The 14,832-nt window shown below is 40.5% G+C and overlaps 1 protein-coding gene across 1 annotated transcript in view; it reads right to left on the bottom strand.

Annotated features, from left to right (window-relative positions):
- Nucleotides 1–14,832, bottom strand: part of htt (huntingtin) — a 154,737-nt gene that overhangs the window by 21,468 nt on the left and 118,437 nt on the right. The window contains 7 exon segments of the mRNA XM_045751464.2: nucleotides 1,535–1,658; nucleotides 3,589–3,765; nucleotides 4,850–4,990; nucleotides 5,231–5,430; nucleotides 8,073–8,263; nucleotides 12,912–13,089; nucleotides 14,547–14,697. Coding sequence (XP_045607420.2) covers nucleotides 1,535–1,658; nucleotides 3,589–3,765; nucleotides 4,850–4,990; nucleotides 5,231–5,430; nucleotides 8,073–8,263; nucleotides 12,912–13,089; nucleotides 14,547–14,697 — 1,162 coding nt within the window.

Genomic DNA, 14,832 nt, shown 5'->3' with positions numbered 1-14,832 from the left:
TTTGTCCGTCTTATTCACTTGGTACCTTTTACATGAAAAGCTGGACATTCTGTGTTGAAACATTCATTCTTATTTAAAGAGTTCTTGCACAGTTCTGGGTGAAAGAGATCACAGTTTTTGGTACATTTACCTGTACGAAGAAGGGTCCTGCACTTTCTAGGATGATCATATTTACATAGTCCATTTGTTCTCCCCGATATCCCATGCTTACAGATACCCCATTTATAATATCGGCATATTTTGGGTCCTTGTTTAGTTTGTTTCAAAAACCCTGGTGCCAATATTATGCCCGGTTCAGGCTCAGATACCGCGCCTGACCCCAATGTTCTGTCCGGCGCCAGCATAGCATCCGGCCCCGATGCCAACGTTGCATCCGCCCCCCCCCCCACCAACGTTGCATCCGGTCAATGCGACCTGATAGGTCCATGTCGACCTAACCCCGGTCGATGGCAGAAAAGGAAAACCCTCAACCATAAGGGGGTTTTCCAGGGCCAGGTTCTGGTGTTGGTCCCTGGTAGGTCTGAACTCCATAGCTAATGTCCCAGTCTAATATAACATACATTAGCCTGATAAGCTCCAGAGAGCCTCCGGGGCTCACCCAGAAAATGGCTTTTCATTACATTCAACGCTGGTTTTTTGGAGTGCAAAACATGTCCTCGTACTGCTTTTTTAGGATTTCACTCATTTCTTTGTCATCCCCCATGTATGAACCTTCACTTGTACGAATAGGTCCAATACTGGTAGTGGTTTTTGCTTTTGATTTTGCATATGTGAAGAACTATTTAGGGTTTTTCTTTATTTCTTGAACTGCTTTCTGTTCTAGTTCCCTTTCTTCAATCTGATACGAATGCTTCAGTCTTTGTTCAATTTCTTCAATTTCGCTGTTTAAATTATTCCTTCTTTGTGTGGAGAGTCGTGTCTGTTTAAGCATTTCCGTTATTTTTTTCCTTCTCTTTTAGTGTTGTCTGCATTTTCTGTCTACTTTGGACCTCTTTCTGGCTTTCCTCAAAGGCACACGTTTCAGACTTCATATGCTTCAGAAGTTAATTTTTTTATTCTTTGTGTAGGATTTTTATTACTTAGAACAGTTTCCCATTGAATGTTTGTAAGTTTCCTGTTTATTTTCTCCCAGTCTATCCTTTTATTATTAAAATTGAATTTACTGAATAACCCTTCTCGCTGGTTGTTTCACTTGGGCCTACTACCGTTATTAATGTTAGTTTGCATTTCAATGATTTTGTGGTCCGAGTACGTAGTGTCTGAGACAGTAATGTCTCTGATTAGCTCATCATAGTTCGTGAATATCAGGTCCAGCGTGTTTTTGTTCCTAGTTCTTAGTATTGATATACAGCATATAATCATCCATGAATGATTACTTTGTCAAACCACAGGCATATAAGGTAGCCCATAAAGCATCTTAACATTAAATTTGCACAAAAAAAGTATCTAAAAACTTCCATATAGACCCCCCAAAAAAAATCATGACTGAACAAAAATAAAATGATCCATTAAGTACAAAAATAAATGCAATTACCAGATTAATGAAAGGTAGCTCCTCTGTTGGAGTATTCTCACTAGGGGTTGAGTTTAGAACTGATAAGAGTGCCATCCAGGTTTCTTCAAATTGTTGTCGGCCTATCCAACCAAAAAGCTGCATTCTGCAAAATCCATCAGTTATAAAACAACTATCTTAAAACTGCATTAATTTTTACAAACTGTGTGAGTACAAGGTAAACTATTGTATGATGGATACAAAATTGTAAAGACATTTCAATTTCAACATCCCTCATTGTATCCTCTTACTAGAATAAATCAAACTTTGCATACATATGAAACAGTTTCTGAACAATATACCCAGTTGCTAATTAAACAAGATCCTACTGACTTCTGGTCAGACCTGCTACATTCTGGGCATAATGACTGATACTAGCAGGGAACTTTTCAATCTGATCCTGACAAATCATACTGGTGCTGAGAAGACACCACAGAATAGTCTCCCCCCAGCACCATCATTGAGTTGTGGCACTGGTACTGCCACCTGTGGCAGAAATGGGTAATAGCCTAGTGGGTCATTGGTTAGCTAGAATCTACTGGTTAGTTTTAATAATGCCAAGTTGCACTTGGAAAAGTTTGAGTTTTATGCAAATGCACTGGCACTGGAATAACTCGGTGGAATGATTTGAAAACTTTCCCACTGTGTCAGAGCTTAACCACAGGCAGTAGGAGTTGCCCCAACTGAGTGAGGGAGCTCAGAAAAAACCCAATGCTGAATGTAATGAAACTCCATTTTCTGGATGAGACCCGGAGGCTCCCCGGAGCTATACCGGGTTGATGTGACCTCCACCAATCTCCACCTCTCACAAGTCAAGCCTGGCCTCGGGCCGAGCTTGGGGTGTAGAAGAACTCCCAGAACCCCATCAAGCAGGTATCAAGCAGGTTTAAGGGAAGCCCAGGCAGGGTACTACTAACCAGCTCCCAGAACTACCAAACCTCTAAGACTGCACCCCTGGGACGTGTACGCTCACAGGGGCCTAGCGGAGGTACCACTGAAGTATATATGTAGATATAGGGTATGACCCAACCTAAGGGAAGACTCCCCACCAAAGTAAAGGAACAAAAAGATACAAAAAAACAAAAGAGAACAGCATACCCAGAGGATGTAGAGTCGGCCACTATGTGTTGACAACTACCTGCGTAATACCCTGCGCCCCTACCAGTGACGAATACTACCCCCTACCCAGAGACAGAGAAGCAAGAACCCCCAGCTGACACCAAGGGCAGACAAGTACTGAGCAGTAAATGACACAATGAGGGCAGCCCCCCCAAGGTGACTTGTGGAAGGAGGCCCCAAGCCCCAAGGGCAGTACATACAGGACGCTTAGGGAAGGGGACCCTATGTGCATGCAGCCCGAGTACTTGTAAATATACTCCCAGCTTGCACACCACCTAATTTTAGCAAGAATCAGAGAAGTAGTCCAGAGCTGGAGGTACACAACCGAAGTCCACCGACATCAGCCAAGAACTGGCAGGCTTGGGTAGCCAGCGGAATGTTTGGGGCTTCCCCTTTTCCCTCCCGGGGAGGGGGGGGGGGGGAAGAGTTGCGCAGATGGCAGCGCGTTGGTAACGAGATGACATCATGCTTGTTTGCTTGTTTTTTCTTCATGGGGAGTTCTATCCATTTGTTCCGCCTTGATAGCAATTCTTAACCAGAATGGAGGTGTTTTGGGGCGACTATCTTTTTGTGTGCCCGATCCCGGTCGATGGCAGACAGAGTATTTCTAAATTATACATAAGGTGTGTCTATAGGCCATTGCTCCTTGTGCCTCTCTGAAGGGAACAGGTTCTGGCTCATTGGTACCTGGTAGGCCTAGAACTCCATGTACATTGACTAATGCCCAAAGTTAATACTCCAAAGGGGCTCCCTCTAGAAATAAAAATAAAATAGAAAATGTGTTGCAGGTATGGCCAGCTACTAGTTGAACATTAAAACAGGCACAGAAAAACTATACATAAAAACACAATGGGTTAACTTGCAAGCTGTAATGTTAATGAATTACATTAAAATTGAACACAAAATAAACAGTATACCTAAATATAAATTGTTTGAGAACATCTGTTTCTTGCAATAATTCCACCTGGATTGGTGGTAGATTTGTACCATGCTCCCCAGAGAACTGAGGGGACCATCCCAGCGTCCACATGTCAGGAGGTATTCGTACGATGCTGTTTACCACAGGCATACGTCCCAAACCCATTATAATGCCTCTGAAAATATCAGAAATCATTATAAAAGCAAAATAAAAACAGCTTTGAATGTAATGGAACACCTCTTTCTGGTGGGCCACCCAGAAGCTCCCCGACACTACAATCTGGAAGTCAAAACAAAATGAGATATGAAAAATGAAGGAGGGTGAATTTGAAAAAATTAACAGAAAATTTATACATATGGAGAAGAACTGAGAGCAACCCTATAGGCTATCTAAAACAGGGGATTAGGCAAGAAAATGATAAGAGAAACTTCATGAACAGCTCAAATAGAGAAGGTTACTAAAGGATTGGAAAAGTACAAAGAGAAAATTACAGAATTATATGTGCAAGTTGTAAAACAGAAAGAAATAATGAAAAGAATATGTTTGGAAGCCAAAAAGAGAAAAAACAAAAAGAAACAGACATTAAGCAAGGGATTAGGAAAGAACTGGTTACCTGCAGTAAATTAGTACAAAACACTGTAGATAAAAGCACTGTAAGTCCATAGTATTTTTGTGATATTTCGAAGTGGAAATACCATCCAGGATAAATAGAAGAGGGATAAATAATTAGGAAAATTGTAGGTTTAGGAGAAGGCATCAAAACAGGAAAATGTTAATAAGATTAGAATGAGAGGCAAATTTGAAAAAGATAAGGATCGCTCCTTTAATGACATGGAGCAATGGCTTTGTGGAGTGTCTTTTCTTCAGTTCTTTTTTGATCTTTGATCTCAAGCCCAAGATCCCAAAAGCCTCTGTCTCATTCAGTGATTGTGATCCAGACCCAAGTTAGGCACTTGTGGGTCAGAGTCCTGGTGTGCTTCCCAAGGCTTGATTACTTCCAGATTGTAGAAGGGGAGGGGGGGGGGGGTTAGCTACTGCAGGGGCCATCCCAGAAAAAATAATGAATACTATACGGATACTGTATACTGTATTCTTATATAAATATACATCTCGTAATATCCTTCTAAGTATTGCAATGTGAATGTAAATATATATGAATGTATTATCAAATCTTCTACAGTATGTTGATCAACTTATGAGTGAACAAAATTGCACTAATTAAATTTAAACACAGCAAAATATGAGTGTAAGCTTTTAACCTAATTGGGTGAGCAATACACGCTGGAAGATCACGTAGGTTTCCCGCCTCCAGCCAAGACACCAGCTGCATCAGTCTCCGGCATGCCACTAGAAGGCTGCTCTCCACCCCATTTAAACACTGGCTTAAGCTGGCAGGAAGACTGAAACAAATTAAATATTGTAAACAATTAATTTAACTGAAAATAATTTGCCGTTCTGAATGCAGTAAATGATTAAGCCTTCATAAAATATATATTCATTATTTGTTTGTTATATATATTTTCCTTCAAAAGCAAAGTTTAAGCCTCCAGCAAAGTATTCCATTATGTAGCACATAAACAATTTTATATTATTCACTTGGGGTACCATGACTGGTGAACAAAGTTCAGTGAGAAGCATACCTTGGGAGTGCCCTAGGCTTAATGAGGTAAGATGCAGCAGTGTGAAGAGCAGCTACCATAGAGCAGACATAGGATATTCTGTCAGGCAGACCCAACAGGCTGGCTAAAGTACCACAACGCAAAACAGAATCCACACAATTTAGGCACAGACTGGCGACTTCAACACTCACACTGCCTAGCCAAACTTGCCAGTGAAGGTACTGAAAGCATAAATTTAAACAATTAAAATTACATCAGGCTGTGAGCAGCCACATCCAACAGCCTGATTGACCTGCCACCAACCAGGAGGGATGTCGATACTCAGAATCACCATAAGGTAACCACAAGATAGCCTACATTTAAACATGTGGATAATCTTTTAATTTGACTTTATGAGCAAGTCTGTCAGTTGCTCTCTGACTCAACCACCAAATAATCCCTCAAGTATTCCATTCACTCACTAGGCTTTCAATAGTTAGTCTCTCCACTGTGACTAGGAATTTTGAAAATAGTCTTGCAGAGCGATGACTGGGTTTCTTGGTGACTTCAGTCATTGCTTTTTTTAAGAGGATCTGCTGTATATTGTTTCATAATTTTGTTTCATAGGAAGCAGTGGTGGTAGATGACCAATTGTCGGTGGTGGACAGTCATAGTCTCCCAACGAGTCCCATCAAGGCATCGCCACGCCAAGACTATTTACTAAAATCATTATTACGGTGGAGACATAAGTCATCAAAAATATGCATGACGGAGGTACACCCAGTCAGTGTCATCCCTGAGACAAGAGAACCGAGCAACCTTCAAACTCGCACCAAGTGAGAGGGAACCCAGGGGGTCGCATCCAATGGACCACAGGGCCCCCCGTTGGGTTTCCCAGGGCCCTTAATTGCGTTATCTCGCTAAGGGAAGCCCAGGCAGGGTACTGCTAACCGGCACACAAAACTACAGAGAAAACTGCTAAAGCTGAACCCCCCAGGACGTGTACAATCACAGGTGGCCTAGCGGAGGACCACCAAATTACAATAGGGTGTGACCAATCAAAAGCAGTCCCCCCCCACCAGGCAGGAAAAACAAAAAGGAAAATAAAACCCTACAAGAGTTTTATTTTCAAGAGTCAAGTGAAAATATTACTCTTGATAAAAATAAAATATTTTTATTTTAGTCAAGAGAGTTGACTAAAATTACCCCCTACCCAGAGGCAAACATGGGAGCATTCCCTGTTTGCTCAAGGGACTTGTGGAAGGTGGCCCCAAGCCCCAAGGGCAGTACTTACAGGGTATCTAGGGAAGGTGACCCCAAGGTGCATGCAGCTCGAGAACTAGTGAAATCACTCCTGGCTCACGCACCACCAAAGAAACAGCACCACACCACAAGGTACAGAGCTGGAGGACAGGAAAAGCGGAGCCAGAGACACACGACCATTGCCAATCACATCAGCCAAAGAACTGGGGTCTAGGGTTCCCCCTTCCCCCTCCCAGGAAGGAGGGGTGGCACAGACAGCAGTGCAGTGACGTGATGAAGTCATGCTCATTTGTTAGTTTTCATTTGGGGAGTTCTGTCCACTAGTTTGGCTTTCAGTAGCAATGTTAACCAGAATAGGGGTTTGTTTTGGGGCACTTACCTTTCTGGATGCCTGACCCAGTCGATGGCATATATAGAATGCTTCCAACCACATGGGGGGTTTCCTATAGGCCATTGTTCCTCGTGCCTCTCTGAGGGGACCAGGTTCTGGCTCGTGGTCCCCAGTAGGCCTAGAACTTCATGCACATTGATGCCAAAGTCTAATATATTATCAGCCTGGATAGCTCCAGGAAGCCGCAGGGGCTCCCCCTAGAAAAGGGACATCTTCATATACAGAGGAACCTTGGGTGACAAGCAGCCCCATATATGAGCATTTCGGGTAACGAGCGAGCCACTCGCAGAAAATTTGTCTCGAATGATGAGCTTCCGTTCAGTTAACGAGAAAACGGCATGGGGGCTTCCTAGCGTTCCCACCGGTTCACGCAAATTTTCAAATGTCTCCGACGACAGTGTTGTTGTTTTATCGCGCAGGATATGCATCCCTCAGCATTTATTTGTGCTTTACTTTGTTTTTTTGTGGTTTTGTGACTACAAAAAGGGTGTATGCTGCCTCTTCTAGAGAGAGATCAGAAAAGTACTGTATTGGGAATGTTTGAATAGGTTACCGCATTCTTGGAAAAATATCACCCTGATAGAGCAGTGACTGCACGGTGTGTAAACTTGTTTAATGACAATTTGCTGTCTTGTTTTAGGGACATCCTAAAACGAAGACAAAAACAAGTGTCAAAAGATACCTTTTTTGGAAAGGTACAGAAAAGACGAGCAAGTGATATTGAACCACAACCGGGTCCCAGTGGGATGAAAGTCCCAAGAAGAGAGAGCCCGCCTGACACAGACGCGGATTCTCCTTCCACACTGTAGCCCCCTCTCCACTTCCTCACCGTCTCCCTCAAGCCAGCAATGACTCTTCATGAGGTAAAGTACAATTGAAAACAGTAAAATAAAACTGTTTATAATAATTACATATATTATAATTACATGATAAAATTTCATATTGATGTTTTTTGGGGGTGGAATGGATTAATTTCATTTCCATTATTTTAAATGGGGAAATTTGTTTTGCAAGACTAGCTTTTCACATGACGAGCTCAGTGCCAGACCGGATTAAATTCGTTACCCGAGGTTCCTTTGTAATTTGTTTATAATAATATTAATTAAATACACTTGAAATAACAATAACTTAAATTGAATCAAGATGCTAGTGAACTCAATACTAATACATGCAATATAAGCACTGCATCACACACAACTTCATGTGTCTTAAGTAATGCAAATGACTCACCTCCATTGCCAAAAGAGCAAATCTCAGAATATGTTCCGAGTTGTCTGGTAAGACTTGGGCTCCCCAGGGAAGACGTGTCATGGAAGAAAGATACTCCACCACAGCTGGAGCCAGCGTGTCCACCACACTGCCGATGCCGTCGTCGCCAGACAGCAACTTGCAGACTCGTTCACTGTACTTGTTTCCGCCACCTGAGAACAATTGAGAGTTAAATATAAAAAGGCTTAAAATTCATAAACAAGAAATTGCAGGTAAAGGATAATATTCAGAGGTTAAAAATGGGAAATAGATTCACGGAAAATGAAAAGGAAATGTGTGAAACATTAAACGAAAAGTTCCAAAGTGTGTTTGTACAAAATGAAATCTTCAGGGAACCAGATACATTAAGAATTCCAGAGAACAATATTGAGCACATAGAGGTGTCTAGAGACGAAGTGGAAAAAATGCTCAAGGAGCTAAATAAGAACAAAGCAGTTGATCCAGATGGAGTTTCACCATGGGTTCCGAGAGAATGTGCATCTCAGCTCAGCATTCCACTTCAACTGATTTTTAAGGCATCCCTGTATACAGGAGTTGTAGCTGATGTATGGAAAAAGGCTAACATAGTTCCAATCTACAAAAGTGGAAGCAGGGAAGACCCCCTTAATTATAGACCGGTATCATTGACAAGTGTAAGAGTCAAAATATTGAAAAAAATAATTAAAACTAAATGGGTAGAACACCTGGAGAGAAATTATATAATATCAGACAGACAGTATGGTTTTCGATCTGGAAGATCCTGTGTATCGAATTTACTCAGTTTCTATGATCGAGCAACAGAGATATTACAGGAAAGAGATGGCTGGGTTGACTGCATCTATCTGGACCTAAAAAAGGCTTTCGACAGAGTTCCACATAAAGAGGTTGTTCTGGAAACTGGAAAATATTGGAGGAGTGACAGGTACGCTTCTAACATGGATGAAAAATTTTCTGACTGATAGAAAAATGAGGGCTGTGATCAGAGGCAATGTATCGGACTGGAGAAATGTCACAAGTGGAGTACCACAGGATTCAGTTCTTGCACCAGTGATGTTTATTGTCTACATAAATGATCTACCAGTTGGTATACAGAATTATATGAACATGTTTGCTGATGATGCTAAGATAATAGGAAGGATAAGAAACTTAGATGATTGTCATGCCCTTCAAGAAGACCTGGACAAAATAAGTACATGGAGCGCCACTTGGCAAATGGAATTTAATGTTAATAAATGCCATGTTATGGAATGTGGAATAGGAGAACATAGACCCCACACAACCTATATATTATGTGAGAAATCTTTAAAGAATTCTGATAAAGAAAGAGATCTAGGGGTGGTTCTACATAGAAAACTATCACCTGAGGACCACATAAAGAATATTGTGCGAGGAGCCTATGCCACGCTTTCTAACTTCAGAATTGCTTTTAAATACTGTACATGGATGGCAATATATTAAAGAAATTGTTCATGACTTTTGTTAGGCCAAAGCTAGAATATGCAGCAGTTGTGTGGTGCCCATATCTTAAGAAGCACATCAACAAACTGGAAAAGGTACAAAGACATGCTACTAAGTGGCTCCCAGAACTGAAGGGCAAGAGCTACGAGGAGAGGTTAGAGGCATTAAATATGCCAAAACTAGAAGATAGAAGAAAAAGAGGTGATATGATCACTACATACAAAATAGTAACAGGAATTGATAAAATCGATAGGGAAGATTTCCTGAGACCTGGAACTTTAAGAACAAGAGGTCATAGATATAAACTAGCTAAACACAGATGCCGAAGAAATATAAGAAAATTCACTTTCACAAACAGAGTGGTAGACGGTTGGAACAAGTTAGGTGAGAAGGTGGTGGAGGCCAAGACTGTCAGTAGTTTCAAAGAGTTACATGACAAAGAGTGCTGGGAAGACGGGACACCACGAGCGTAGCTCTCATCCTGTAACTACACTTAGGTAATTACACACTCTTAACCACTGTATCGTCATCAATTTGTTCAATATGACGACACTGTCTCAACACACACACTCCTCAACCTTACGATTTACTGATTTTTTATTCCATTTCTTTCCATGACATTTTCATTCCATAATCAATGTATTCTTCTAATATCACAAATGCATCTCAGATTGTTCATTATCAGTTATAATTTTTTTGGGGGGCTCATTCCCCACCATCATCTCAGGTTGTAGATGTGATCACACTGAAGTACTGTGCAGGTACTTCATGCAGCCCTCTAGCTGCATCCTCTTGTCCTGCCTTATTCTTCCTAACCAGCCCTCTAGCTGCACCCTCTTGTCCTGCCTTATTCTTCCTAACCAGCCCTCTAGCTGCACCCTCTTGTCCTGCCTTATTCTTCCTAACCAGCCCTCTAGCTGCACCCTCTTGTCCTGCCTTATTCTTCCTAACCAGCCCTCTAGCTGCATCCTCTTGTCCTGCCTTATTCTTCCTAACCAGCCCTCTAGCTGCATCCTCTTGTCCTGCCTTATTCTTCCTAACCAGCCCTCTAGCTGCATCCTCTTGTCCTGCCTTATTCTTCCTAACCAGCCCTCTAGCTGCATCCTCTTGTCCTGCCTTATTCTTCCTAACCAGCCCTCTAGCTGCATCCTCTTGTCCTGCCTTATTCTTCCTAACCAGCCCTCTATCTGCACCCTCTTGTCCTGCCTTATTCTTCCTAACCAGCCCTCTAGCTGCATCCTCTTGTCCTGCCTTATTCTTCCTAACCAGCCCTCTAGCTGCATCCTCTTGTCCTGCTTTATTCTTCCTAACCAGCCCTCTAGCTGCATCCTCTTGTCCTGCCTTATTCTTCCTAACCAGCCCTCTAGCTGCATCCTCTTGTCCTGCTTTATTCTTCCTAACCAGCCCTCTATCTGCACCCTCTTGTCCTGCCTTATTCTTCCTAACCAGGACTCACAAACTCTCCGAAAGAAAATATTTGATAAATTACAAAACCAAAGTATAGGTGCAGATGAGGAGTCACAATAACATGGCTGAAAAATGTTGACCAAATCACACACTAGAAAGTGAAGAGACGATGATGTTTCGGTCCATCCTGGACCATTATCAAGTCGATTGTGATGAGAGGAAGGAGGTGAAGGCAATTAATTAATAGGCAAGAGAGAGAGAGAGGGGTGAAGAGAAGGAAACCTTACAGGAAGAAAAAGCAAGGCAATAGGTACGGAAGGTAAGGTATAATAAAGGGGATAATAATAGGAATAAGAAAGGGATCATAAGAGAAAACAAGGTAAAGAAAAAGAAAGATAAAAGGAAGGGTAAGCTTATGTTAGGTCACGTTTGTTAGAAAGTTTGGAACATTTGAGTATATAATGTGAATGGGAAGAGTCCACAGCAACAAAGCCAGGACTCAGGTTCATGTTGGGTACATTGTGTATTAGAGCCGATTCGACAAGACGGCATCTGTGTATAGTAGAGGATTATTTTGGAGGAAGACCAATCAATAGGATGATTAGAATCCCTCACATGGCAGAAGAGATCACTGTTTGTGTCTGCAGACCTAACACTTCTTTTGTATTTCTTAAATCTGACATTTAGTGTATGGCCAGTTTCACCAAAGTATTGGAAAGGACAAGACGAACAGGAAATAGAGTAGACACCAGCAGCATTAGAAGCAGGAGCAGCAGTGTGAACTAGATTGCTACAAAGAGTGTTAGTTTGTTGAAAGGTGAGCTCAATGTCAAAAGGATGAAAGGTATTAGTAAAAGTTTTGAGTTCAGATATGAAGGGAACGCAAAGCACAGTGCTACTAGTGTTCGAAGCAGGTTTAGGATGAAAGAAATTTGTTTAGCTTGAGAATAGGCACAGTTGATAAACTGTAAAGGGTACCCAAGGTGAGAGAATAATGTGTAGATATAGGAAATTTCAGAATCAAGAAACTGAGGATCGCTGTTGCGTAGAGCGCAGAGGAAGAGAGAGACGAGAACACTTTTCTTAATAGAAGGAGGATGGTAGGAAAAGATGTGAATGTACATGCCACTATGCATCAGTTTGCTGTAGACAGAGAAAGATAACCCGGACACAGAGCCGTGTCCAAAGTACAGGTATTTGAACCAATCGGCAACATACAGGGGTGTGTTTGTTTACACCTATTTCACACCATGTTTCCTTCACTCTCTCCCTCATCATTACTTTTATCTATATTCATTTTTAGGTACCTTCTTTCACATATATAAACAAACTTTTAACTAATCTACATACAGTATATCCTTTTACAACAACAACAACAATTTTTAATAACAAATATTCAGATGATGACACAATGGTTTATTAACTGTTACAGAGCATCAGTACCGTATGTATATTTAATGAAGCCACTAATATTAAAGCATTTCGGGTACAACTTAAAGTAATTCAGCTAAATTATTTAAATTATTTATCAGTTTATGAGGTAAACATTAATAAACAATAAATAAGCTAACAAATGGATTATTCAAGAAATTTAGCAAGTAGTATACAGATTTTAATTGACACCTAATGTCAATTAAAAGGGTCATTTCATACCCTTTTCATAGATTACATTATTATGATATCTATAGTTTTAGCAACAGAATATATATAGTACTTAATATTCTAATAATAACAGCAAAGTACAAAACTGATTTATTTTGGATGAGGAAATGCGAGCGAAATTTGTTACATAACGTTAATTAGATACTTATTAGTCTCTTTTAAACTAGTTGAGAAAAGTACAGCTTTTAATAACATTTGGAAGGTCATTCCAACCCTTAATTTGCATAGCATTTCTCCTTTGGTCGAGTCACATTCTAGGACTCGACCAAAGTAGAAATAAAATGCAGATCATACCTGGGGTAAATGTGTGATGTGGACGTGGCAAGGATCCTGCGACTTGGGCTAGATGCTGAAGTAATATCACCTTGCTGGCAGTGTATAATGGTGCCTCCCCCGTACCACTCCCACTGCTGCACTCTTCACTGTCACCCGTCTCCACTGAGCTGTTGCAGTCACCCCAGTCTCTGTTGGCCTGCCATTTTATACACAAAAATCAACCAAAACAACAGAGTAAATAAATACTGTAAATTTCCCATATTTATTTATTTGTTATCACAGTGATCATAAAATAAATTTTTGCAATACTCTGAAAAGGTAAATTTGAATACGCTACACCATTGAAAATGTGCATCTCAAGCACCTAGTGGAGTGATGGAACATTGCATGTTAGGTAACCTCAGTCAAATTCTGAACGTGTTATGAGTCACAGGATCAACTGATCAAGACTATAATGATGTGTGTTATATGAATGAAGTAATTGAGAAACGCTGCACATTGACATTATTGTGTTAATGACCAAGTTAATGGAAGAAATGTCAGAAATAGGGAGAGGTAGTGCAAAATTATGCACATGCTCAGAGGCCAGACAAGAGAGGCCTCGGTTGAGAGGCAGGACAAAAGAGCCAGAGCTCAACCCCCGCAAGCACAATTAGGTGAGTGGATGGGTGACGTGTATGCATGGAGGAATACATGAAGATGAGCAAGAATAAAGATGTGTAAAGATGACACTACAAGTGCCACAATAATGGTCACTAACAGATGGTATATTTTATTCAGATTTATAACAAAAAATACAAATGTAGTTCACTTGTGGAATCATCCTTATAGAAATGTATTTTCAATAATTTTGTATATTATTTTGTGTTTATTTTTTCTGAGTAATATGGTTATTCACCTAATAGAATTCTCATCATTATTAACCCATTTTCATGGAGTGGGGAAGCACAGTACAGCAATACACAAAATAAAGGTGTAAGATACTTAAAAAAATGCCCCATTCATTCACTATGTCTTCCACACAACACAATGCAGCAGCACAATTTAGCAAAAAAAAATTACATCAGCAATTCATCACTTTATACAACTAGGTTTCAAAATGGTTTCTATAATTTGTCATTTCAAAATACTCTATGTTAAAGTAAGTGTTGAATATTCCTCTCTCTAAACAACTAATTCCATCCAGCGTACTATTTCTCGTGCACTGTTAATTCTAATCCCCAGTTCCTCACATCCACTCACAATGTCTGTCTTCTTGGGTTTCATATTTTACTCATCATTGTTGTCAACCATGTGTTCAATACAACTGAACCATCTCAATATGCTCTACTTTACTCAACATTTATTAATTTACACTCCATATCTCTCTATGACATTTCATTCCTTAACTCTGTATCCTCCTAACACCATATATGCATCAAAGACTGTAGTTCTGCTGCTCTTAACTTTTTATGCTCATGCTATGCCAGCGTCTCACATCCGTAAGTAGATGTAGTTCCTATTTGAGATGTGCAGTGCTCCTTTACGTAGACTTCAAGCCACATCTCTTCAAATCATAATGTAAAATATTCTAATACATTCATCCATTACATTTATTGAGCATTTTTTTTTTTTTATGAAAACATTGTCAAACTTTATATACTGTACAAGTACCTGCAGGGTAGTGGTAAGTCCAAGCCTGAGTGTATGGGTCAGCATTGCAGTGTTAAATGTTTTCCCAGACATAATGTTGATAATTTCACTATACTCCAGCTGACTCAATAGCTGACCACACTCTAGCCCTCCTGCTTCTCCCCGCATACATCTGTCGGATATAAATAAAACTCAAGTTAGGTATTATTCTCTCTTTTTACTGTATGTATACTTAACATCATGTTCATTTAATTTAGGTACATACAGTAGGTCTGGAAAAAAATTTGGATCATCCTTATTAGGTTCC

This window comes from Procambarus clarkii, chromosome 23 (assembly GCF_040958095.1).
Source record: "Procambarus clarkii isolate CNS0578487 chromosome 23, FALCON_Pclarkii_2.0, whole genome shotgun sequence".
Lineage (NCBI taxonomy): Eukaryota > Metazoa > Arthropoda > Malacostraca > Decapoda > Cambaridae > Procambarus > Procambarus clarkii.
Note: the sequence above shows the minus strand (reverse complement) of the source record. Positions and strands in the feature narration are given on the sequence as shown.